Below are 26546 nucleotides of genomic sequence, written 5' to 3'. Positions count from 1 at the left end.
TACGCCACATTTCCTCCAATTTCTCCCCCACTCTCTCTTTTGGTCGTATCCTTTTTTTTAAAAAAAAATAAAAGCTCTAATCACGGTTGGTCCATTCTTTTGGTGGAGAAAGGAAGCCAGGGAACGACACGCTCCAACACCATCTTAGACTTTGGATGATCCTTCCCAGTTCAACTAGCAACAACTGCTCCAGCCAGCTGACTTTCTATCTTTTCTGTAAGCGGAACTTAAAATTACGGCTAAAAATCTGAAAGGGTACAGGGTTTCCGGCCTGAGCAGAGGGTTGGGCTAGAAGACCTCCAAGGTCCCTTCCAACTCCGTTATTCTGCTTCACATTCTACAGAAGTAGAGGCTTACTACACCATGCGTAGCACACACACACACACACACACACACACACACACGCTCCCCCAGGGTCATTGCTTCAGAAATATTTCCTTATCTAAACAGAGAAACAAAGAATGAGCAAGGGTGGGCAAGGCTTCTGACTTCCTGCTGGCTTCCTCATTGTGTTTCCTTCTGAGAATCTGGAAGGAAGCATCAAAAATCTTCCTTCCTTCCTTCCTTCCTGCCTGCCTGCCTGCCTGCCTGCCTTCACTTCCTCCCTCCCTCCCTCCACTAGCAGGCATGAAAATGGCTGCTGCTGGGTGGCGAAGGAGCAAGTGATTGTGCGACTGGCTGGGAAACTTGTCACAGAACACTAAAAATGAATATCATGCGGCTCCAGCACCAACCCAGCAGAAGCCAGCAGTGAACATATCCAGCACACTTTCCTCCTCCTATTTTCTCCCCAAAACCCCCCCCAACCCTGTGAGGGCTGAGAGAGAATCAGCTTTCATGCTTGAGGCAGGGCTAGAACTCACTGTCTCCTAGTGGTTGGCCCAAAGTCACCCAGCCAGTTTTCATGCCTAAGGCGGAACTAGAACTCACTGTCTCCTGGTGATTGGCCCAAAGTCACCCACCTGGCTTTCATACCTAAGGTACAACTAGAACTCACCATCCCCTGGTGATTGGCCCTAAGTCACCCAGCTGGCTTTTACGCCTAAGGCGGGACTAGAATTCACAGTTTCCTGGTGATGGGCCCAAAGTCACCCAGCCAGTTTTTATGCCTAAGGCAGAACTAGAACTCACTGCCTCCTGGTGATTGGCCCAAAGTCACCCAGCTGGCTTTTATGCCTAAGGCGGGACTAGAATTCAGTTTCCTGGTGATGGGCCCAAAGTCACCCAGCCAGTTTTTATGCCTAAGGCAGAACTAAAACTCACTGCCTCCTGGTGATTGGCCCGAAGTCACCCAGCTGGCTTTTACGCCTAAGGCGGGACTAGAATTCACAGTTTCCTGGTGATGGGCCCAAAGTCACCCAGCCAGTTTTTATGCCTAAGGCAGAACTAGAACTCACTGCCTCCTGGTGATTGGCCCAAAGTCACCCAGCTGGCTTTTATGCCTAAGGCGGGACTAGAACTCACAGTCTCCAGATGATTGGCCCAAAGTCACCCAGCTGGCTTTCATGCCTAAGGCAGAACTAAAACTCACTGCCTCCTGGTGATTGGCCCAAAGTCACCCAGTTGGCTTTCATGGCTACAGCAGGACATGAACTCATAGCCTCCCACTTTCTAGCATACTACCTTAACCACTACAACGAATTGGTGCTACGTTAGGTTAAACTCTGTAACAAGTAAATTGAAATGCTGTAAAAATTGGAATAATAACCCTCCAATACCAGGGGTGTCCCACCTGGTGCCCCTCCAGACTATAAATTCCCCTTCAACAGTTTGCCAATTCTGGGGAAATCTCAAAATTGCAGTCTTACGCATCTGGATGGCACCGAGTTGAGGAAGGGTGAGGTATATATAGCATTCCCTGAGGATAATCGGACAAAAATGTTCTCTTGGAAGACAAGCTGTTCCATAGTTGTTGTTGTTTCAAACTGTCATTTATAGTGATCTATACCACTTGCGGTATAGCGGGGGGACCGTTCCCAGACGGCTCAACATTGGTTAAATCTTGTATTTGTCATATAAAGGCACGGCTTGGTTTCCCATTTTTTTCAACCAATCTGGAAACTCTTGTGTCTCTTTTTCTCAAGAACACTGGGGTACAGCATCCCAAACGTTCACAACTCTGTATCTTTGCAGGCCTGCGTGTTTGCTAATACAGCAGAGGATTTTAGAGAATTTAGCAGCTATAGGAGATACAGAATCAAATCCCTCACTCCTTGGGCCAAGCAGAAAGCAGCTGCTATAAAATATCCCATTTTATGTTAACGATCACTTGACTTTTTAACTTTCACCCCAAAAGCAAGTCCAGAATGGATGGTGACCTCTTTTTCCTGAAAGTGCAGTTTCCCCCAACATGATAAAATAATAATAATAATAATAATAATAATAATAATAATAATAATAATAATAATAATAATAATAATAATAATAATAATAATAATGATAGTTGGAAGGGACCTTGGAGGTCATCTAGCCCAACCCCCTGCTCAGGCAGGAAACCCTATACCATTTCAGACAAATGGTTGTCTAATCTTTTCTTCAGAACTTCCAGTGTTGGAGCATCCTTGACATACAACAGTTCATTTAGCGACCGTTCAAAGTTACAAGTAAAGTCAACAGGGAAGCCTGATTCACTTAACAAGTGTGTTACTAAAAACGGCAGTGATTCACTTAACAACAGTGGCAAGAAAGGTCGTAAAATGGGGCAAAACTCACTTAACAACTGTCTGATTTAACAATAGAAATTTTGGGCTCAATTGTGGTCGTTAGTCAAGGAATACCTGTACTGTAACAGGCAGTCCTCGACTTATGACCACAACTTCCGTTTTGAAGGAAGGAATTTATTAAGTGAGGCATGGCCAATTTTTACACTTTTTTTTGCCTTGTTTGTTAACGGTATTATTGTCAAACACAGATACTCAGGAGTCCGGGCAGTTCAAACGAATGTACAGGTAGTTCTCAACTTACGACTTAGCAATTGTTGTTAAATGAGAAATTTGTTGAGTTGTGCCCCATTTTACGACTGTTCTTGCCACATTTGTTAAGTGAATCACTGCAGTTATTAAATTAGTAACCTGGTCGTTAAGTGGATCTGCTTTCTCCACTGACTTTGCTTGTCAGAAGGTTGCCAAGAGGGAATCAGGTGACCCCGGGGACTCTGCAACCGTCGTAAATGTGAGTCAATTGCCAAATGTCTGAATTTTGATCACGTGAGTCTGGGGACGCTTCACGGTCATTCGTAAGTGTGCAAAACGTTCCTCAGTCACTTTTTGCAGTGCCGCTGTAACTTTGAACCACCACTGAGCCAAATGGCTGTAAGTTGAGGAATACCTGTATTGGCAACCTGGGTGGTTTCCCTGAAGATATGGCTGGAAATTAATCATTTAAGAGGCACATCTGGTAACAGGGATTTCCTAGATCAGAGGCCCCCAACCTTTTGGGCACCAGGGACCAGTTCCATGGAGAGAGGTTTTTCCGCGGACTGGAGGGGCCATGGTTTTGTGTGCTGCCTGCAACCCGCAGATGGGGCTTTGCTTGTTTGTGTGGACCAGTTGCTCACATGCCATGGCCCAATACTGGTTCACGGACTGGGGGTTGGGGAACCGTGTCCTAGAAGACAGGTAATCCTTGACCTATGACACAAATAGGAATCAGAATTTTCGTTGCTAAGTGAGGCGGTCATCAAGTTGTAAATAAGTGCCAGTGACCAAGTACCCAAATTTTGATCATGTCACCATGGGGATGCTGTGATGGTCGTAAGTGTGAGGACTGGCCATAATTCACTTTTTTTCAGCCCTGTTGTTAACTTCAAAAGGTCATTAAGCAAATGGTTCTAAGTTGAGACTACCTGTAGCTTGCAGACTGAAAACGGAGATTAAAGTTTTATGCAACTGGACTCACAACTTTTGCTCAGTTTGAGATGCCCTCCCAGAAAAACTAATATCCTGAGATCTGGCTTATATCAATTGTCACAGGCACCCACAACTTTTCTGCTCTTTGCATTTTATGCTCTTGTTTTATGGTCCTCAAACTGCATGTTTTCAGCCCAGGCTGTAAATCTGTAGATTGACTAGAGGCTAAAACATATAAAGAATGGCTGCTGGAATTAGGTATGTCTAGTTTAATGAAGAGAAGGACGAGGGGGGGACAGGATAGCAGTCTTCCAATATCTCAGGGGCTGCCCCCAAAGAAGAGGAAGTCAAGCTATTCTCCAAAGTGCCCAAAGGCCGGAGAAGAAGCAACGGGTGGAAACTAACCAAGGAGAGAAGCAACCTAGAACTAAGAAGAAACTTCCTGACAGTTAGAACAATCAGCGGAACAGCTTCCATCCAGAAGCTGTGAATGCTCCAACACTGGAAGTTTTTAAGAGGAGATTAGGTAAAGGTAAAGGTTCCCCCGCGCATGCGTGCTAGTCGTTTCCGACTCTAGGGGCCGGTGCTCATCTCCGTTTCAAAGCCGAAGAGCCAGCGCTTGTCCGAGGACGTCTCCGTGGTCATGTGGCTGGCATGACTAGACGCCAAAGGAGCACGGAACGCTGTTACCTTCCCACCGGAGTGGTCCCTATTTTCCTACTTGCATTTTTTACGTGCTTTCGAACTGCTAGGTTGGCAGAAGCTGGGACGAGTAACAGGCGCTCACTCTGCTACGCAGCACTCGGGATTCGACCTGCCAAACTGCCGACCTTCTGATCGACAAGCTCAGCGTCTTAACCCACTGAGCCACCGCGTCCCCTGAAGAAGAGATTGGACCACCATTATTTGTCTGAAACGGTATAGTGTCTCCTGCCTGAGTGGGGGGTTGGACTAAATGACCTTCAAGGTCCCTTCCAACTCTCCTCTCCTCTCCTCTACTCTATTCTTCAGGCTAAATTTATTTTAAGCCCAGAACAGATGAATAAAAATGACAGCAATGTATATTTTAAAAAGTTGTAAAGTTTACTTGATGGCTTACATAAAATGACCTAACATCTTACAACAGCTGACTGAGAAAACAAAACCACAAAACAAAAATCCCACAAACGTTTGGTAAACTCTGCAGATGAAAGACAATCCTCTTAGATAGGGGTGGGTGACTACAGGTAGTCCTCGACCTACGACCACAATGGATTCCAAAATTTCTGTTGGTAAGGGAGAGATCTGTTAAGGGAGTTTTGCCTCGTTTTATGACTTTCCTTGCCGCAACGGTTAAGTTAATCACTGCAGTGGATTAAGTTAGTCAAGCGGTTGTTAAGTGAATCAGGCTTGCCCGCTGACTTTGCTTGTCAGAAGGTTGCAAAAAAGGGGGGTCACGTGACCCCGGGGAAACTGCAATGGTCATAAGTATGAAGCAGTTGCCAAGCGTCTGAATTTTGATCACAGGATCGCGGGGATACTGGAAAAGTCGTAACTGTGAAAAACGGACGTAGGTCCCATTTTTCAATGCTGTTGTAACTGTAAATGGTCACTAAATGAATGGTTGTTAAGTTGAGGACTGCTTGTCTTGAAACTTTACCACCTGTGGACTTTAACTTCCAGGATTCTGGGAGTTGAAGTCCACAGGTCATAAGCTTGGCCTACTTGGCTACCTCTGGTCTTATAAGACATAGTAAGAGAGAGGAGGCTAAATGCCTCTTCTGCGTTTAAAGCTGCTATGAGCCATGTGTACAGAATCCAAAAATAAACATTTCTATTTTCTTACAGGCCCATTTTTTCTTTTTTTCTTTTTTTTGCCTTCCTGCAACCGCTTGCCGATTAAACAAATTCTCCCAGCCACCAAAGTTTGGACACTGAACGGCTGAGATTTCTTTATCGTCTGCCTGTGCCAAAGTTAGCTGTCCTAAAATTCAGGAGAAATGTTCCTCAGGTAATGTATACAGAATGGGCCTGCTTCCCTCTGAAGGAGCTGGCTCTGTTTAGTCTGCAGCAGAGATGATTAAGAGGCAATAAGGCGATATAATCGCCAGCTATGCATATCCGAAAGGCTTTTGCAGAAACGGAAGGACTCCAAGCCAAGTTTGAAAGAAACGAGATTTCCAAGTTTGGAGAAGAACCTGTGATAATTTTAAAAATCGGCTGGTGGAAGATACGTGCATGCCTACTGTGGACAACGGACTTGTTTAATGACTATGCCGTTTGCTTAAGAACCACGGTGGTACAGAATAACACAGTTGGAAGGAACCTTGGAGGTCTTCTAGTCCAACCCCCTGCTCAGGCAGGAAACCCTATACCATTTCAGACAAATGGTTGTCCAGTCTCTTCTTTAAAACTTCCAGTGTTGGAGCATTCACCGCTTCTGGAGGAAGGTGGTTCCACTGGTTAATTGTTCTGTCAGGAAGTTTCTCCTTAGTTCTAGGTTGCTTCTCTCCTGGATGAGTTTCCATCCGTTGCTTCTTGTCCTGCCTTCGGGCGCTTTGGAGAATAGCTTGACTCCCTCTTCTTTGGGGCAGCCCCTGAGATACTGGAAGACTGCTATTATGTCACCCCTAGTCCTTCTCTTCATTAAACTAGACATACTAAATTCCAGCAAGAAGAAAAAGAAGGAGGAGGAGGAGGAGGAGGAGGAGAAGGAGAAGAAGAAGAAGAAGAAGAAGAAGAAGAAGAAGAAGAAGAAGAAGAAGAAGAAGAAGAAGAAGAAGAAGAAGAAGAAGAAGACGCCAGCAAAATATTTTCAAAGAAAAAAAAATCAAGAAAAAGTCCAGTTGCCTTTTGGAAAGCACCTTTGGGACAACCATGCGCTGGATGACTAAGCATCTCACTAGAGAAGAGCAGTGGATTTGAACACATCATTTCAATCCGTCTGACAAGAAGGCAGAAAGCCTCAAGCTTTCTAGGTAAATTACCTGGATATGCATTTTGATGATGGCTTTTCCAATCAATGTGGCTCCAAAGAAAGTCCAAAAGGGAACCAGGAAGTGTCCGCATGTTATCCCGGCCAAGTCGAAGAGAGGATTGGGAATCTGGGAGGGAAAAGACAGCAGGATTACCCTACATTTCCACACACAAGGTTCCAGGAACAGCTTTCATAAATACAGGCAGTCCTCGACTTACGACCACAATTGAGCCCAACATTTCCGTTGCTAAGTGAGACAATTGTTACATGAGTTTCTCTCCCCACCCCCTCCATTTCAGGACCTTTGTTGCCACAGTTGTTAGATGAATCACTGCGGTTAGTCACACGGTTGTTAAGTGAATCTGGCTTCCCCCCTTGACTTTGCTTGTCAGAAGGTCGCAAAAGGTGATCACGTGACTCTGGGACACCGCAACCGTCATAAATATGAAACAGTTGCCAAGTGTCCGAATTTTGATCACATGACCCTGGGGATGCTGCAACAGCCATAAATGTGAAAAACAGTCATAAACCACTTTTTTTTGGTAACTTCAAACGGTCACTACATGAATGGTTGCAAGAGGATTACCTGACAGAATGACAGAATAAGAGAATTGGAAGGGACCCTAGCGGTCTTCTAGTCCAACCCCCGGCTCATGCAGGAGACCCCGTAACATTTCAGACGAGTCTGAACATCATATGCTGCTGGTGAAGCAGCAAATGGATGTTCTCTTAAATACGTTGATGATTTGAGCCTTGCTGGCTGGGGAATTCTGGGAATTGAAGTCCACATGTCTTAAACTTGCCAAGGTTCGCCTGGTGCGCCAGTTGCGGCCCTATCTAAGCCGGGATGACTTATGCACGGTCACTCACGCGCTCGTGACCTCTCGTCTAGACTACTGCAACGCTCTCTACATGGGGCTGCCCTTGAGGACCACCCGGAGGCTCCAACTGGTACAGAATGCAGCCGCGAGAGTTGTGTTGGGAGTTTTTAGTGGGCATATATTTAATTCTTTTTTAACTTTTGTAACTTTGTATTTTTTATTCTTGCCCTGTTCACCGCCCTGAGTCCTTCGGGAGAAGGGCGGTATATAAATATTATTAAATAAAATTAAATAAATAAGGTTGAGAAACATTGGTCTAAACCAGTCACTGAGTTATTAAAACCACAGCTTTGTTCACGTAGTTGAGAATCTGGACCGGATCATCACAGTATTTCAATTTTTTTTTAAAAGGAAGCAAGACGACCACATATTGGCGAGTTTTCCATAATCAGCCTGTGTACCAGCAGGCCGGAGCCCTCAAACCATCCAGAGCACGGGTCTTCAAACTTGGCCCTTTTATGACTTGTGGACTTCAACTCCCAGAATTCCTCAGCCAGGCACGCTGGCTGAGGAATTCTGGGAGTTGAAGTCCACAAGTCATAAAGGGGCCAAGTTTGAAGACCCCTGATCCAGAGGGTTTAGGTTTTTTAACCCTTTTCCTGAAAGCCTTTCTCATGTTTTTTTTGAAAGTTAGGCTTCAGCCATGTTCGTGCAACAGCCCATAAATTTAAAAACAAAAGAAAAACAGGGAGACCTCTGAGCGTAAGACGCTATCCCAGATGAAGTAAGATCTTGCCCACATCTCTGTTTTAAAAAATCCAGATTAGAAACAGCTCAACCGACGTCTTCCATTAGAAATGCACAGAAACCACAGTTGGCCATTTTAAAGCCATTTAGCAAATATTCTCCACCTCTTGCCCTCCCCCACAACGACAAATGTTTTCGTCCAGTGAGTCAGTCTCCAAAAATGGATCTCTGATGAACTGTGTGTCTGAAAACTCCCCCCCCCAAAAGAGGGGGGGGGAATAAACCTGGCATTTATTTTGTATGTATGCTACTGAAATGAAGGGAACAGAACCCTCCACCACCAAGATGGTCTCTTTTTCTAGCAGAATAATAACCAAATAATAAGAGTTGGAAGGGACCTTGGAGGTCTTCTAGTCCAACCCCCTGCTCAAACAAGAAACCCAATATTATTTCAGACAAATGGTTGTCTAATCTCTAATGTTTGAAGAGCAAAGGATCCTAGCTGAAAATTTGCTCAGATCTGACATGAACATTTCTAAAACATTTATTTATTTTATTGACACCCTGCCTTTATTATTTGTGTAAATAACTCAAGGCAGTGAATATTCCTAATACCCTGTGAAGTGGGTTGGACTGAGAGAGAGGGATTGGCCCAAAGCCACCCAACTGGCTTTCATTCCTAAGGTGGAACTAGAACTCTCCATCTCCTAGTGATTGGCCAAAACCACTCAGTCAGCTTTCAGGCCCAAGGCAGAACTCGAACTCACCGTCTCCTGGTGAGATTGGCCCAAAGTCACTCAGATGGCTTTCATTCCTAAGGTGGAACTAGAACTCTCCGTCTCCTAGTGATTGGCCAAAATCACTCAGTCAGCTTTCATGCCCAAGGCAGAACTCGAACTCACCGTCTCCTGGTGAGATTGACCCCAAAGTCACCCAGCCGGCTTTGAAGCCAACTAGACCTTAAAAGAGATAATTTTACCCATCATTGTCAATTGGAAGTAAGCAATGGCTCTAACCATATGGCTTCACAACCATCTTTTTTTGGGGGGTGGGCTCCAGGTGCCATTTTCATTTGTTCTGTGCAGTGCTTTTAATAAATGTTAATTTGCCAGTCAGGAAACTTAAGAAATACCAATATGGACCTGCCAAAGATCATGTTATTTTGCTTTCAACCATTCTATGGGTTGTGGATTTCTGTACATCCACATTTTTGGAATTTATTTTCCCCTCTTTGGTGTTTCTCATTGTTAGAGAAAGACGTTGGGAAATTCTGGGAGCCGAAGTCCACCCATATTTAAAGTTGCCAAGTTTAAAAAAAAACCTGGTTCTAAATCATCCTTTCAATCCAAAATGTATGCTTAGTGTAAAACAGAGACATGGATGGATGGATGGATGGATGGATGGATGGATGGATGGATGAAGGGAAATGGGGAAGGAAGGAAGGAAGGAAGGAAGGAAGGAAGGAAGGAAGGGAGGGAGGGAGGGAGGGAGGGAAGGAAGGAAAGAGACAGAAAGGGAAGGAAGGAAGGAAGGAAGGAAGGAAGGAAGGAAGGAAGGAAGGAAGGAAGGAAGGAAAGAGACAGAAAGGGAAGGAAGGAAGGAAGGAAGGAAGGGAGGGAGGGAGGGAGGGAGGGAAGGAAGGAAGGAAAAAAAAAGACAGAAAGAGAAGGAAGGAAGGAAGGAAGGAAGGAAGGAAGGAAGACAGAAAGAGAATGAAGGAAGGAAGGAAAGAAGGGAGGGAGGGAAGGAAGGAAAGAGACAGGAAGGAAGGAAGGAAGGAAGGAAGGAAGGAAGGAAGGAAGGAAGGAAGATCAAAGAAGATGGAAAGGGGACATGATGGCTCTCTTCCAGCATAGCTTGCCTCCGGGAGGACTTCAAACAGAAGTTACATTATTTCTCTTGGATGATCTGAGGGGAGGGGGTCAGACTACAAGACCTCCAAAGCCCCCTTTAACCATAGGATTGATGTCATTGAATCCCCCGCCTGCTTCTTTGGGTGAAATAAACAACGATCAACTTAAAAAAAAAAAGATCTTCCATTTCTAAAGTCATTTTCCTGGCAATGGAGGAAGGTCGTTACAGTATTTTGAGATACAAAACTCTAAAGCTGCTGGAGCACGTGAAAAAAGATTTTCTGGCCATTGAGAAAAATAAATCGCATAAACACTTGGGTCAGCTTAAAATATTTACACACAGAGCGGGGAGATTTTTCAGAGGCCTACTTAAGAAAATGCCCACAAATGCTACATAAATGCTAAGAAGCGACAAAAAGGTCAGTCATTTCCCCCACACACACACACAACCCCAAAACAGACTGTAAATAAAATACTACTTGCCGCAAAGAAAGGTAGAGTGTTTAAAACGGTTTGTACATCATGTTTAAAACCCTAACTCTTTATCCCTCGTCTAGACAAGGTTTGTAAGAGAACATCCCAGACACGGTCCAGATTAACACATCCATATTCCATATTTCCACAGTGGTTAAAAGAGGCTTTAAAAAAGGTAATTCATAAAGAAAATAGCCTTTACCCTTTTGAAATAGCAGTGAAACAACCCCAAAGTGGGAGCTCTCCGTCCATAGGCTGAGCCTCATTGCACTAATAATAAACATTAATTTGAAGAGCAAACAAGAGCAGTCAATAATCAATACGGCTCTCAGTGTCAAAGTTTTTGTGGCTTAAATTTTTTTTTTTAAAAAAAATCCAGCTCAGGTTGCTTCCTATAAGCGCGGAAAGTTTGGATGGGCCAGTGGTATAAACTTGTTAATAAAGGTGGCGACAGTAAGCCGATGAGCTAGCATTACAAATTAAAACCTTTCCACTACTTTTGAGGTTAGGAAGGAGCTGTTTCTCCGTGAACTTCGACCTTGCAGAAGTTTTTTTTAATTGGCTCTGCTTCTTTTAATTTATCGGTGGGACTGGACCAACGGTGGGCACGCGATTATGATTATCCCGGTTTATGATGATGCATGCATTTCACTGGATCTGGAAGCAAAACCCAGAGAATAGCAGACGTGTGTTTATTTGCATCAGAGCACAAAATGTACCGAGGATTAAGTCTGGGGATGTTGTAATGGACTGAAAAGATTTGAGGAAGCTGAGGACAGCTGAACACTCAAATCAATTTTCAAATTCGGGCAGCCGGGAGGCTTTGGGTGTTGTGCAACCTGACGGGGAGGGAAGGAAGGTCTCACACACACACACACCACGAGTGAAATTAATTACACCTCTCCCTTTTAGGATAAATCAGAGTTCCACCCCTTTATCTTAATGCAGAGGTCTTCAAACTTGCCCCTTTTATGACTGGTGGACTTCAACTCCCAGAATTCCTCAGCCAGGCACTAAAGTCCAGAAGTCATAAAAGGGCCACGTTTGAAGACCCCTGTCTTAGTGGCTTGTCACTGTGGCCACTGTGGCTGTTTATTAGGTTTTTATCACATTTTTTCCATCAGGGCTGAAAGCATCCTCTACAGCAGAGGTTTCCCAAACTTGGCAACTTTACGATGTGTGGACTTCAGCTCCCAGAATTCCCCAGCCAGCACGGGGGAGGTTGAGGAATTCTGGGAGCTGAAGTTCACAAGTCTTAAAAGTTGCCAAGTTTGGAGATCTCTGCTATACAGGATTGATTCCTCCTGTTTTTCTCCAGAAAAACAACCTTGTAAGGTTAGTTGGGCTGAGAATGGAGGGATGGTCCAAAATCACCCCATGAGCTTCGATGGCTGAGGGAGGCCTTAAAACTTGGGTCTCCACGCTCCCAAGTGAAGACCTTCCCTTCTATCCCACCCTGGCTCTGCAACTGAGAGGAAGCATTGTCCCAGGGTCAACCAGGGTCCTTCCATGGCTTGGAGGATTACAAACTGGATTTCCCAAGACCTAGAACATCACACCGCACTGGCTTTCCAAGGGTCACCTGGCTGGCCATCCATCCATCCAGATCCATGACTATAATAGAAACTTCCTTCCTTCCTTCCTTCCTTCCTTCCTTCCTTCCTTCCTTCCTTCCTTCCTTCCTTCCTTCCTTCCCTCCCTCCCTCCCTCTTTGTAAAAAGTGAATCCCGTAAACTTTTTTCAAAATATATTTTACTTAGAAAGAAAAGTGCCTGGCAAATAAATGTGCACTGATTAAGGAGATAATCAAATCATTAAGTATTGTAGCAAAAGGTTGGCTTAAGCCCCACAATTTTCAGTTACTCCTCAACTCAGTTTGACTCAAATCAACCTGATTCGCATGCTTCCTAAGAGGATAACAGAGACAGTGACTCAGTTCTATGGCGAGCCCCTTTTTCGTTGGGCATCTGAAAAGGTGGACAAGGCAGATCTGCTTCTGAGCAGAAGTTAAGAAACAGAAAGACTGTGTTGCTGGTGTCCATATGTGTATGTGTGTATCTATCTATCTATCTATCTATCTATCTATCTATCTATCTATCTATCTATCTATCTAGTCAGGTAGTCCTCAACTTACGACCACAATTGAGCCCAACATTTCTGTTGCTAAGCGAGACAGTTGTTCAGTGAGTTTTGCCCTGTTTTACGACCTTTCTTGCCACAGTTGTTACGTGAATCACTGCAGTTGTTAAGTTAGGAACACGGCTGTTAAGTGAATCCGGCTTCCCCTATTGAGTTTGCTTGTCAGACGGTCGCAAAAGGGGATTGCAATATTAGTCGGTTGTCGAGTGTCTGAATTTCGATCCCAGGACCATGGGGATGCTGCCACAGTCGTAAGTATGAAAAATGGTCATAAGGCACTTTTTTTCAGTGCCACTGTCATTTTAAAGGGTCACTAAATGAAGTGTTATAAATCGAGGATTACCTGTAGATTCCTCCCAGCCCAATTTGCTGTTGTTAACAACTGACAAGAGAAAAAGGAGAATGCCGGGATTGTTATCACGCGTTCTCATGCTTTACAATTGCATCGCTTTACAACTGAAATTCCAATCAATTACCGTCATAATTTGAGGACAACCTGTTGTGAAATAATCTGGCACACAATCACAGAAATCCCCAAATATGCTTTTTTCCAACACCCCTGAATCAGCAGCTGCATCCATAAAGCCTTTCCCAAGAGAAAGGCAGGAAGCTCCACACTTAAACCCCAAACCTAACCGATGGCTTGATATTTTGTAGACATGCAAATTGTTAAACAAAAACTGTAATTTAGTAGTATACAGATAAAACACTGATAATAAGAGAGCCAGTTTGGTCTAATGCAGGGGTAGGCAACCTTGGCTCTTTTATGACTCGTGGACTTCAACTCCCAGAATTCCTGAGCCAGCCATGCTGAGGAGAAATGGAGAGGTTTCCATACTGAGCCATGCTGACTCAGGAATTCTGGGAGTTGAAGTCCACGAGTCATAAAAGAGCCAAGGTTGCCTATCCGACTAAAGCACCAGGATAGAAAGTGGCAGACTGTGAGTTCTAGTCCGGCCTTAGCCATGAAAGCCGACTGGGTAACTTTGGGCCAGTCACTCTTTCTAAGCCCAACCTACCTCACAGGGTTGCTGTTGTGGGCAAAATAAAATAAATAAAGAGAAAAAAATGATTAATTGCCTCTCTGCAGTGACACTCACCTTGGCCAGTGATTGATTCTAAACTTAGCCTAGTTCAAGGGTAGGCAACCTTGGCTCTTTTATGACTCATGGACTTCAACTCCCAGAATTCCTGAGCCAGCCATGCTGAGGCGAAAGGGAGAGGTTTCCAAGCTGAGCCAGGCTGGCTCAGGAATTCTGGGAGTTGAAGTCCACGAGTCATAAAAGAGCCAAGGTTGCGTACCCCTGGCCTAGTTTAAGGGGGGGTTGTCTCATGAAGGAATGGCAAATGGAAAGGGGAGAGAGCCACCAAGAGATTGCACTCCCAAAGACCCTGTTTCTGAGCCTCCAGAAGAAGGAAGAGCTTGCAATTCATTCTCTAGCAGAGAAGCAAACAACCTGTATCTTCTCTGCCAGAAACTTGACAAGTCACCCCCAGTTGCCACAAAAGGCAGAAATGACACATGGATCCAAGACCTCAGCAAAAAAACAAAAAAGCAGAACCAACCCAACTATCTAATCTAGGGGTCCCCAACCCCTGGTCTGTGGACTGGTACCGGGCCGTGGCATGCCAGCAACCAGTCTGTGTAAACCAGCAAATCCCCATCCGTGGGATGCAGGCAGCACACAAAGCTATACACTCTCTGGAACTTTTCTCCATGGAACTGGTCCCTGGTGCCCCAAAGCTTGGGGACCTCTGATCTAATCTATTTCTGCTTTTATCGAATGGATTTTTCCCCTTCTACTCCCCCCCTCCCCCCCAATTCCTTCATTTGCCTAATTGACAAACTACTCATGGAAGAGAACGTACGGGATCCTTGGTGCTCTGTGAGCTGGGTGGTTTTCTCGCAAACGTTTCATTACCCAACTAGGTAACATCATCAGTGCTAGAAGGGAGTGAGGTTTGCTCCCATTTTACCTACTAGCGGTTTTCCTGTCAGTGTTGATCGGCGTGTTCTCCGATGGTGGTTCCCTGATTAACCTGTTGTTTATTGTTAGCTTGTTTGTCCAGGTTGGTAGTTCTGACTTACCGGGCAAGCCAACTGTATATAAATGAAGAGCAAACCCCCACCCCCTTTTAGAACTGATGGTGTTATTTAGTTGGGTAATGAAATGTCTGCAAGAAAACCACCAAGCTCAGAGAGAGACCAAGGACCCCACAGTTGATAAAACCCCAGTGCAAAGGCAAATTCCTTTTTTCTGTCTACAACAGAGGTAATTTGTCAGGAAAAATACTGAGGAAAACCATTTTAAGGCACGAAATCACACGGATGGAAATAGGATCAGGAGGCTAAATAGATTTTTTTTGGGGGGGGGGGTGAGAACTTACGGAAGCGCATGCCAGGATGCCGAAAAACCCGACTTTCTGCACCAAATTCTGGATGGCCCGCTTAGCCCGAGAGGCAAAGTCCTACAGAGAAGGAAGACAACAGGTTAAGGACCTAAAATGGTGGGGAAATTTAAGCAAAAGCAACCCTTAGTAGTGCTGGCATGGAGTAGCAATTCCGCAGGATTATGGCTTCTCATGCTTCATCTCTGCACACAGGTAGTCGTGGACCTACAACCGTGGCTGCGCCTTCATAGTGACTTAAGACTATTTTTCCCACTTAACGACCCTTGCAGCATCCTGTGATCAAAATCTGAATGCTTGGCAACTGGCTCGTATTTATGACGGTTGCTGCGTCCCGGGGTCACGTGACCACCTCCTGCAACCTTCTGACAAGCAAAGTCAGTGGATGAAGCCAGATTCACTCTTAACAACCGTGTGACTAACTTAACAACTACAGCAACTGAGTGAACAGCTTGGCAAGAAAGGTCGTAAAATGGGACAAAACGCACTTAACTGTCTCGCTTAGCAACTAGATTAATTTGGGCTCAATTGTGGTCATTAAGTCGAGGACAAATTTTGTTAAATAGATTTATAACTCACTGAAATGGGGGGTGGGGCAGGGGAAAAGGGCTCAAGAATTCCCGGCAGCTTTTATAATATATATTTAATACTTCAAAGAATATTATAACAGAGCAGTATGAGAAAAAAATGTATCTTACATAACATGAAATAAATCTGTAACCCATACATTATTAATGAATGCAGCATGAACAGGAATTCTTACTCAATCCCAAACTGATTATTTTGAACAACATAATGGGCCCCGCAAATAGCTTAGAAGAACATAAAAGCAAGATTATTTGAAACACAAATCCCAACAATGCAATGGCATGAGAATACAAGAATGGGCTAATAGATGAAGCCCAAAATACATTTTTTAAACATCTGTTGCATCCAGATGTCTTCTTGGTGGTCACCTCAACCTTCTGGACCAGTCTCCTACCTGAGATCCAAGGGATCCCTACCCTTTTAGCCCTCCATTGGGCTGTGAAGACCTGCCCCACCCCTAAACATTGGATTAGGATGGAGGCTTTGCTGGGAGGCTGTTTGGCTGGGCTCCTGGAGGGAAGGCTATGTTTTAACTATGTCTTTAGAATAGAATAGAATAGAATAGAATAGAATAGAATAGAATAGAATAGAATAGAATAGAATAGAATAGAATAGAATGGAATGGAATGGAATGGAATGGAATGGAATGGAATGGAGTGGAGTGGAGTGGAGTGGAGTGGAGTGGAGTGGAGTGGAGTGGAGTGGAGTGGAATGAAATGAAATGAAATGGAGTAGAATAGAAATCTTTATTGAGAATAGGATGGGATGGGATGGGATGGGATGGGATGGGATGGGATGGGATAGAGTGAGATGGGACGGGACAGAACGGAGTGGAGTGGAATATTCTTTAATGGCCAAGTGTGATTGGACACACAAAAAAATTGTCTCCAAAATGTACTATTCTGCGATGGATTGGCCATTGCTTCTGGGAAATCTCCTTTTACATACATTTTAACTTTGTTCCAGTGTTTTAAAAACAATAAATTATTTAATTTATTGTTTAAACATTATTTAATGTTTTTCAACTTTTGTATCTTGTATTTTTGATATTTATTGCCCTGTACACCGCCCTGAGTCCTTCGGGAGAAGGGCGGTATAAAAATCAAATAAATCTAAATCTAATTTATTTTTAATTTATTTTTTAATTATTGTATCTTGCTGTCTTATAATTTTTAAATTTTCTTGAGCAGTTGCTAAACGGGAGAATTAAAAATACAATACATAAAAGAGAGGGTAGTAAAAATTGCTTTTTAATGCAGTAGCTTCGCTACAATAAATGTATACAGACCTGAATCTAATTAAACTGATTATACAGTGATGAAATCCAAAGTTAGTTTTAAATTTTTACTGTGGTAATTTAAAGCTCATTAAAGCAATTATTTTTAAACTGTACTTAGTCACTAAAATAATTTATCTTTCACATGTTTTTAATGTAATATATTTTCTTCTTGTTAGTTGACCAGCTTTTTGCTTGGGAAAAAAGAGGAAAGTTCTTAATTTGGAAGTCACAATTAATTCTACAGAATCGTTTCCAATACTGGAAAATAGGTTAATTTCATATGCTAGTGAATAACTGATGGATAAATGATTTAGGAAAGAAAGAAAGAAAGAAAGAAAGAAAGAAAGAAAGAAAGAAAGAAAGAAAGAAAGAAAGAAAGAAAGAAAGAAAAAGAAATATTTTTTAATAACTGTCACATATTTGGTTTAACATTCAATGCTAATGGATAAATAACATCACATAATATAAACATATTGAATCTTCTAACAATTAGGAATAGGAAATTAAATCTAATATAGATGCAGACTGAATTTATAAACTGTTAATATTCTTTAGAGCATTGGTATTCAATTTAAACTTTCTGCAAAAACTAATCTCCAGAACAAAATTCATACATGAAATCATTTTTAGTTGGGATTCATTGGTAAATATTTGATTCTACAAATATTCGGTTCTTTAAGGCTTTCTCATCAATTCAAGGAAACTCATATATATTGACTGTAAACTGATGGTAAAAATAGAATTTGACATGCTAACCTCAACTATTTTTTTTAAAAAAAATAAAAGGTTTGATCTTTATAATTCTTCATAGGAATAGCATGCAATTGCTATGTTTAAATACACTCATCTGTAAGATGCAGATGTAACTATATTTTAAAAATAGATTTTCAAAATTCTGAACTGCTACCATGTTAAATGCAAAATGTTCCCAAATTCAAAAGCTGTACACTGCAAAACAAAAATAAAAACAAGCGGAAAAGGATTTTCAACCCAAACTCAAATTCTTTGATCCAAGGAAATTTTATTTACAACTCTCTCAAACAGGGAAAATTAATAATAAACCGTAATACTAATATTATACTATAGCTGCTAGCATTCCACCTAGTTTTAGTGTAGTATGGTGATTTTTGAAAAGTAAAATTATACAAAACTTGCACATTAAATTTACACAACTTTTTTTGGGGGGGTGGGGGTGTCATTTAATGGACTGACTTCTCCAAAACGTTTCCCATGCATTTGAGATATTTTAGCACAAAGCTCTCGCATTTCGGAAAAAGGAACTTTATACCTGATTTGGAGTGATTTAGATATAGATAAATATTTGTTACCTAAAGACATCTGGTTTATTATGGGTTATGCCTTCCACCCCTAGCAAACTTTGAATCTTTATTTTCAATACTGCTTGATTTAATCAATTTAGGATTAAATTACTAATGGTTTCCAGATGGTGTAACACATTATCCCAACTTGCTCTCCAATGGAGGCCAAAGAGAAGCCACGGCAAACTCCTAGATAAAGTCAATAGTAAATGTAAGCTGCCACGAAATGTTTTGCTCCAAATTAAATACTGACATGGAGAAATACAGGAAGACAATATGATGCCCTCTAAGGAAAACACTTTGATAAGGAAATTTAGGTATCTTGTAGATAATTGCACAGCTATCATTTCCAAAATTAATGATGATTGAGACTGGATTAACAACTGCAGGACGTTTTTCCCCCCTAAGATTTATAATTGGGGTCTGAATTTTAACATCAGATGTGATGTCTCTAAACTGGAATGTCTTTCTGTAACGAAAGAAGAAGAAAGAAAGAAAGAAAGAAAGAAAGAAAGAAAGAAAGAAAGAAAGAAAGAAAGAAAGAAGAAGGAAGGAAGGAAGGAAGGAAGGAAGGAAGGAAGGAAGAAGAAAGAAAGAAAGAAAGAAAGAAAGAGAAGAAAGAAAGAAAGAAAGAAAGAAGAGGCATAGAGGAGGAAAGGAAGGAAGTCAGGGAGGTGGGAATCAGGAAGGAAGGAAGGAAGGAAGGAAGGAAGGAAGGAAGGAAGGAAGGAAGGAAGGAAGGAAGGAAGGAAGGAAGAAAGGAAGAAAGAAAGAAAGAAAGAAAGAAAGAAAGAAAGAAAGAAAGAAAAGAAAGAAAGAAAGAAGGAAGAGACATAGAGGAGGAAAGAAAGGAAGGAAGGGAGGTGGGAATCAGGAAGGAAGGAAGGAAGAAAGAAAGAAAGAAAGAAAGAAAGAAAGAAAGAAAGAAAGAAAGAAGAGATATAGAGGAGGAAAGAAGGAAGTCAGGGAGGTGGGAATCAGGAAGGAAGGAAGGAAGAAAGGAAGAAAGAAAGAAAGAAAGAAAGAAAGAAAGAAAGAAAGAAAGAAAGAAAGAAAGAAAGAAAAGAAAGAAGGAAGAGACATAGAGGAGGAAAGAAAGGAAATCAGGGAGGTGGGAATCAGGAAGGAGGGAGGGAAAAAGAAAGAAAGAAGAGAAAGAAAGAAGAGAAAGAAAGGAAAAGAGAAAGAAAGAATGAAGAAATAGAGAAAGAGAAATAAAAAGATAGAAAGGAGGAAAGAGGAAGGCAGGGAGGGAGGGGAGAGAAAGAAAGAAAGAAAGAAAGAAAGAAAGAAAGAAAGAAAGAAAGAAAGAAGAAAGAAAGAAAGAAAGAAAGAAAGAAAATAGGCTACTTTATATGCAAGTAAATAACTGATGAACAACTGATTTATTTTATGAAGAAAAGAGAGAGAGAAAATCGGCTAATTTTATACACAAGTAAATAACTAATGAACAACTGATTTATTTTATGAAGAGAAAGAAAGGAAAGAAAGAAAGAAAGAAAGAAAGAAAGAAAGAAAGAAAGAAAGAAAGAAGGAAGGAAGGAAGGAAGGAAGGAAGGAAGGAAGGAAGGAAGGAAGGAAGGAAGGTTGGAAATTGGTGACTGATGAATGGATTTGGGTTACCTGAAGGGGACTCCTATTTTTAAAAAGTAGAAGAAGAAAAGAGAAGTGAATATTTCATGCCATCAGGGTCTTTCATAAGAGGTTTCCCCATAATGTCCCTATTACAATGCTAGATCTGAATATTAATATTTTCACTTCCTATTTTGCCAAGACTGTTTCATAAGGCATGTGGGTTATGGTGATAATTTAATTGTAAATGAAAGGCGTTCTTGTTTTGTTGGTTAAAACAGACAAATGAAAAACAAAAGCCAAATGTATTGGGATTTTAAAGCACGCAAAATAAGTGGTTGAAGTCATTTCCAAGCCAGCCTGAAGTTTCTTTCCTAACTATCCTTGCATGAAAAAGGGCAAATTCTAATAAAAGAGATCTACTTGTCTTTAAAGAAAAATGAGGATGTGAGGAGAGAAAAAGAGAAAGCATTACAAACTTAGGTTTATTTCATTTTAAGGAAAAAAAATACTAGGTATATTATTCAATATTATGGACTTTATTTATTTAAGATGGAGATAAGGATAGCTACACATAATAGTGATACCCAAACATCACAGAATGAATTCAAAAACACAGGCACATAGCTTTTTTTTTATTTTGGAAATCCTAATATGCCAAAATAATTAGTCAAAATTTAAAAAAAAATACAAGTTTTAGAAATATATATATCTCGATAAATATATTAGTTATAATTTATACTTCTGTCTTTGTTACCTTTATTAGCTTTTAACAATATTTTTAAAGGAGTTAACCAGAAACATTTTTTGAGCTAATTTCTAGCAAGGTGATTTACTGCATGCTAAGAGAGGTTAATGTCAAAAAAGATACTCTTTTATAGCACCCCTTAATTGTCTGAAAAACAGAAACTGCTAGCATGATTAAAAACTAGAAGGCGGATTCTAACATTTGCAAAGCAGATAATATCTAGTAAATAAATAAGCTTTTTTATGAATAAACAATTTCAATATCTTGTTTCCAGTTTTTTTAAAGTTTCAAGTTCACTTTTCTTACTATTTTTTTTTAAAAACCTAACTGCTGCCTAGTTCTGATTTTATCTTCTTTGAAATTAGCATTTCAAAAAATAAAACAAGATACCTCTTCTGGACTTTTTTTTTTTAAAGGCAAAGTTTCAATTCTCAGATGCCATAGGACAAATTTTAGAACTTTTTAAATTTCATTCAAAGAAACACTCAGGGGAAAAAGCTTTTTCATGCTCTCTACATTTGGACCAAAATTAAGCAAGTCATCTTGAAGAGAGAAAGAAATATATATATATGTACATGAATATTTCAAAATTACTTACGGACAAAAAATATTTTCCCCCCAATTAATGATTATAGATTTTCTTCTGTCTTCCTGGTTATCGTGAATCATTTTCTTTATTGTAAGAATATTACTATTTTTGCTCAAGTCTGTTCCTATCGAAAGCATGACTCTTGTGGGACTTAGGAAAGATTTCCTGCTTCTAATGCTAGAGCAACCGGGAATTTTTAAATGATTACGGTAGTTAGTACTTCAGTGGATTAATCATCAGATATTTTTTTTTTAAAAAAAAAACAGGACTGGGAACAGTGGTGAAAACTGAAAAGGTTGTTGAAATGATCGGCAATTCACAAAGCTCACATTTTACAATCCTTAAGAGTGGTACTCTCTATTAGTTTAATGGTCTAATAAATTAAAACTGCTCACTATTCAAATTTTAAATTTTAAAAAGAGGGAAGCTCGTTATATTTTAAATTAGTTTGCACAAGGTAATTTCTAATGCATTTGGTTTTCTAGCTGAAGGGAAGGAATCCTAGAAAGGAGATTAAGGATGAATTTGGCTGCTAGAAATTTCCTAAGTGAAGATTTTTCCGGATAAATATGAGCTTCAAATAAACAACAGCCTTTTGGGGGTGTGGACCTGGCATTGTTGTACTGGCAACTGTCTTGTCACAGGTATTAAGTCATAATGTATTACAGGTGGTCATTTAGTGACCATTCAAAATTACAATGGCACTGAAAAAAGTGACTTATAACTGTTTTTCACACTTACGACCTTTGCAGCATCCGCGTGGTCACATGATCAAAATTCAGATGCGCAGCAACTGGTTCATATTTATGACCATTGCTGTGTCCCAAGGTCACGTAATCACTTTTTGTGACCTCCTGACAAGCAAAGTCAGTGGGGAAGCCAGATTCAGCTACTATCTGATCAACTGCAGTGATTCACTTAATAACTGAGGCAAGAAAAGTCATAAAATGGGGCAAAATTCACTTAACAAATGTCTCAATTAACAACACAGGGTCTCTTGCCTGGACAGGAAGTTGGACTAGAGGACCTCCGAGGCCCCTTCCAACTCGTTATTTTGTATTCTGTATAACAGAGCCACCATAGCATGTAAGAGATGAAGAACACTTGAGTTCCTCAAAGTTTATGCCTCAGAGTAGCCTTCTCAATCTCGACATCAGGAGTTTTTATGGGTTTGGGTGGCTTCACAAATTTGACAAAATACATACGGGAACTCAAATAAAATTTATATGAGTCAGTGAAGTTCGCATGCATCTAATCCTATGTAAGAAGAATATCGGAGGAGGGGAAGACATGGACGAAGTATATTTGTTAAGAAAGGAAAGGGATCTTTTGAAGAAGAGCTTTTACTTTAAAGAAAGCTAAAATACCACGTTTCCCCAAAAGTAAGACCGGGTCGTATATTAATTTTTGCTCCAAAAGACACATTAGGGCTTATTTTCAGGTGATGCCTTTATTATTTTATAATTCAATTCATCCATCGTGTGTTGCAACGGACGTACTGCTTCCGTCTGGCTGACGATTATTATTATTTTTGGAGTAGGGTAATACTACAATCATCCTGAAAAATCATGCTAGGATTTATTTTCTGGTTGGGTCTTTTTTTGGGGGAAATACAATACGGTCGTTTGGTTTGGACGTGAAGGTGTCTTCCAACCAGATTGGAAATCAATGAAAGAACACAATGGGGAAAAAAATAATCCCTGTATCTAGCTCTTTTACTTCTACTTCCACATGCTTCTCTTTGGATTCTTGTCACTGCCTCCTAGAGCTTAGGTAAAAAAAATCTAATTTTCCATTTTTTCTGTTCTTTCTCTGTAATAACACCCCCATGTGAAACAACTCTGCTCATTTTTGCAACTCATTTTTCCACAACCTGCCATTTTCTCTTTCCATTCACGATTCTTGGGACCCCGGTTTTTTTTTATTTGTTAGACTAGAAATGAAGTGTTGGTTTTTTTAAGTACATTTAGCATTTGAACTTTTTAAACCTGTTTTCAAAAATTTGAGAACCAGCTACCAACGTCATCAATCTCCCCAAATCTGCAATATGGTGATTTTTACCTCATATTCTAAAGCAGGGGTCTTCAACCTTGGCAACTTTAAGACTTGTAGACTTCAACTCCCAGAATTCCTCAGCCAGCAAAGCTTTGCTGGCTGAGGAATTCTGGGAGTTGAAGTCCACAAGTCTTAAAAGTTGCCAAGGTTGAGGAACCCCGTTCTAAAGAATCCATGTATTTCCTCAAACCGCTCCTGCTACAAAGAAGAAGCAATTGCAAAGGAAAATCTGGTCCTATACAGGTAGTCCTCAATTTATAACCGTCTGAAGTTACAAAAAAAAAAGAAGCAATTTATGACTGTTTTTCACACTTACAACTGTTACATCATCCCCAGGGTCACGCGATCCAAATTCAGACACCTGGCAACTGACTCGTATTTATGACTGTATTAAATACATATATTTCAAATTAAACCAATCTCTTTCAAGGAAATTTCGACAATTTTGGACAAATGGGAATGGATGAAAATACCTGCTTTTTCCTTAAACCAGGCACTCCCCTTTTATTTGGCTACTTTCCCCAGCAATCTGGTCTCTACACCAGACCTTTTCTCTATGAATTATATCTTGATTGTTCCACCTTGAGATTTCAACCCTGGTTCTTCTGTCAAGCTGGGCACGGCCCCGGCTTGTCTGAAAGACAACATTGCTCTATTGTGACTAATATCCCCTGGTAATCTGCAGCTGCACGATTTGTGGAGTGCCAAAGGAGGGTGTTTTGTGGCTCATGCAGATCCAGCAAGGCAAGGGCAAAAAAAAAAAAAAAAGCGAGTCTACATCTCCTTATGCTTTGTTATTATTAGATTTTTTTTAATCCCACTTTTATTATTTTTTATAAATAACCCAAGGCAGCGAACATACTTAATGATGCTTCCTCCTCTTATATTCCCCACAACAACAACCCTGTGAGGTGGGCTGGGCTGAGAGAGAGGGACTGGTCCAAAGATCCTGTCAGCTTTTATGGCTAAGGTGGGACTAGAACTCACCGTCTCCAGTAATTGGCCCCAAAGTCACCCAGCTGGCTTTCATGCCTAAGGCGGGATTAGAACTCACCGTCTCCTAGTAATTGGCCCCAAAGTCACCCAGCTGGCTTTCGTGCCTAAGGCGGGAGTAGAACTCACCATCTCCTAGTAATTGGCCCCAAAGTCACCCAGCTGGCTTTCATGCCTAAGGCGGGATTAGAACTCACCGTCTCCTAGTAATTGGCCCCAAATTCACCCAGCTGGCTTTTGTGCCTAAGGCGGGACTAGAACTCACCGTCTCCTAGTAATTGGCCCCAAAGTCACCCAACTGGGTTTCGAGCCTAAGGCAGGGATAGAACTCACTGTCTCCTGGTTTCTAGCCTGGTGCCTTAATCATTAGACCAAACTGGCTCTTCCATGGACCTCAACTCTACAAAGTTACTCCACTGTAAATTGGGCGGTCAATACATTTTACAAATACAGGTAGTCCTCGACGTACAACCACAATTGAGCCCAACATTTCTGTTGTTGTGTGAGAAATTTGTTAACTGAGTTTTGCCCCATTTTATGACCTTTCATGCCTCGGTTGTTAAGTGTGTCCTTGCAGTTGTTAAGAGGGTAACCCAGTTGTTAAGTGAATTTGGCTTCCCCATTGACTCTGCTTCTCAGAAGGTCGCAAAAGGGATCACATGACCCCGGGACACTGCAGCCGGCGAAGCATTCAAATTTGGATTACATGGCCATGGGGATGTTGCAATGGTCGCAAGTGTGACAAACAGCCATAAGTCACTTTTCTCAGTGTCACTGTAACTTCGAACTGTCACTAAATGAACTGTTGTAAGTCAAGGACGAAAGAAAGAAAGAAAGAAAGAAAGAAAGAAAGAAAGAAAGAAAGAAAGAAAGAAAGAAAGAAAGAAAGAAAGATGTCCAGGCAAGGAGAAGGAAAGATGGAGGAAGAAAGGAAGGAGAGATGGAAAGGAAGGAAGAGGGAGAGAAAGAAAAGGAGAGGATGGAAGAAAAAAGAGAAGGAAAGAAAGAAAGAAAGAAAGAAAGAAAGAAAGAAAGAAAGAAAGAAAGAAAGAGAAAGAAAGGAAGGGAGAAAGAGAGCAAGGAAGGAAGGAAGGAAGGAAGGAAGGAAGGAAGGAAGGAAGGAAGGAAGGAAGGAAGGAAGGAAGGAAAGATATTGCAGGATTCTCTTTTTTAGAAATACTGGACCAAAAACAAGTCCCATTGATTTCAGCAGGCTTTACTCTCAGGTCAATGTGTGAATGTGAAAATCGATGGCAACTTTATGCATTAATTATTTTGAGCCAAAAAACTTGGGAAAAGCCCTTCCAGTTCCGATCTGGATAAAAAAAACGTACATCTCAAATGAAGGCCAAATGTCCAAAGCCTTAATCATGGAGAGGGGAGGAAAAAGGCCCCAAAGAAATTAAATTTATACCCTTTTTTAACAGGGGCGTATATGTCACTCAGCCAAGAGTTTCACTTCCTGCTTTGCAGATCTGCCTAACAAAAGTAACACAATACCTGTAGTTTGCCTTGCCTTTTCTTTTACACCGGGCCAACAGGTGTGTGAGTGTTTTAAAGGGAACATTATGTATTCGGCCGATGGCCTGAGCAGTCTAAGGATGGGGAGGGGAAGAGGAAGAACACAGGGCTTACACATCCATTACTCAGCAGTTCTACCACCAACCGTCTCGCCTGTTAACTCATGGCTCGCAGGTTGGCTGGGAAAAAAGTCAGTGAAAAAGACAGATGCTCGGCTGACAACGTGACTCACACGCGCGAGCGCACGCACGCACGCACACTCATCACACATGCTGGGATCACTTACCAGCAGGATTTCAAAGGAAGAGAGCGAGGAACTTGGCCTGGGAATTTAAAGGCTGAGCCAGTAGGAAGAACAAAACTGGGCGCTTTTATAATTGCAGAAATAAATTAACACATCTGCAGGCTTTCAGGGCTGCAACATTTGGAATGGCTGAAAGAGAAGGATGGATAGCCTGTGTTTCCCCCCCTCCCCCCCTCTTCTCACTTAGGCAATTTGCACTTCTTGAATTTGTACTGGTGGACCTCACATGCAGACCGTAATGTGAATTTTTCAGCACTTGGGAATGAGAAAGAAAGAAAGAAAGAAAGAAAGAAAGAAAGAAAGAAAGAAAGAAAGAAAGAAAGAAAGAAAG

General features: G+C 41.4%; 1 protein-coding gene across 2 annotated transcripts in view; it reads right to left on the bottom strand.

The window, feature by feature from the left end:
- The window catches only part of VMP1 (vacuole membrane protein 1), a 148319-nt gene that overhangs the window by 29051 nt on the left and 92722 nt on the right, over positions 1-26546 (bottom strand). For both annotated transcript variants that reach the window (XM_083379821.1, XM_083379820.1), the window contains 2 exons: positions 15227-15307; positions 6815-6931 (listed from right to left, as the gene is read on the bottom strand). In XM_083379821.1, coding sequence (XP_083235947.1) covers positions 6815-6931; positions 15227-15307 — 198 coding nt within the window. The remainder of the gene's footprint in view (positions 1-6814; positions 6932-15226; positions 15308-26546) is intronic.

This window comes from Vipera ursinii (genome assembly GCF_947247035.1).
Source record: "Vipera ursinii genome assembly, chromosome: 1".
Lineage (NCBI taxonomy): Eukaryota > Metazoa > Chordata > Lepidosauria > Squamata > Viperidae > Vipera > Vipera ursinii.
The sequence above is the reverse complement of the archived record's forward strand: the minus strand, read 5'-3'. Positions and strand labels throughout refer to the sequence as shown.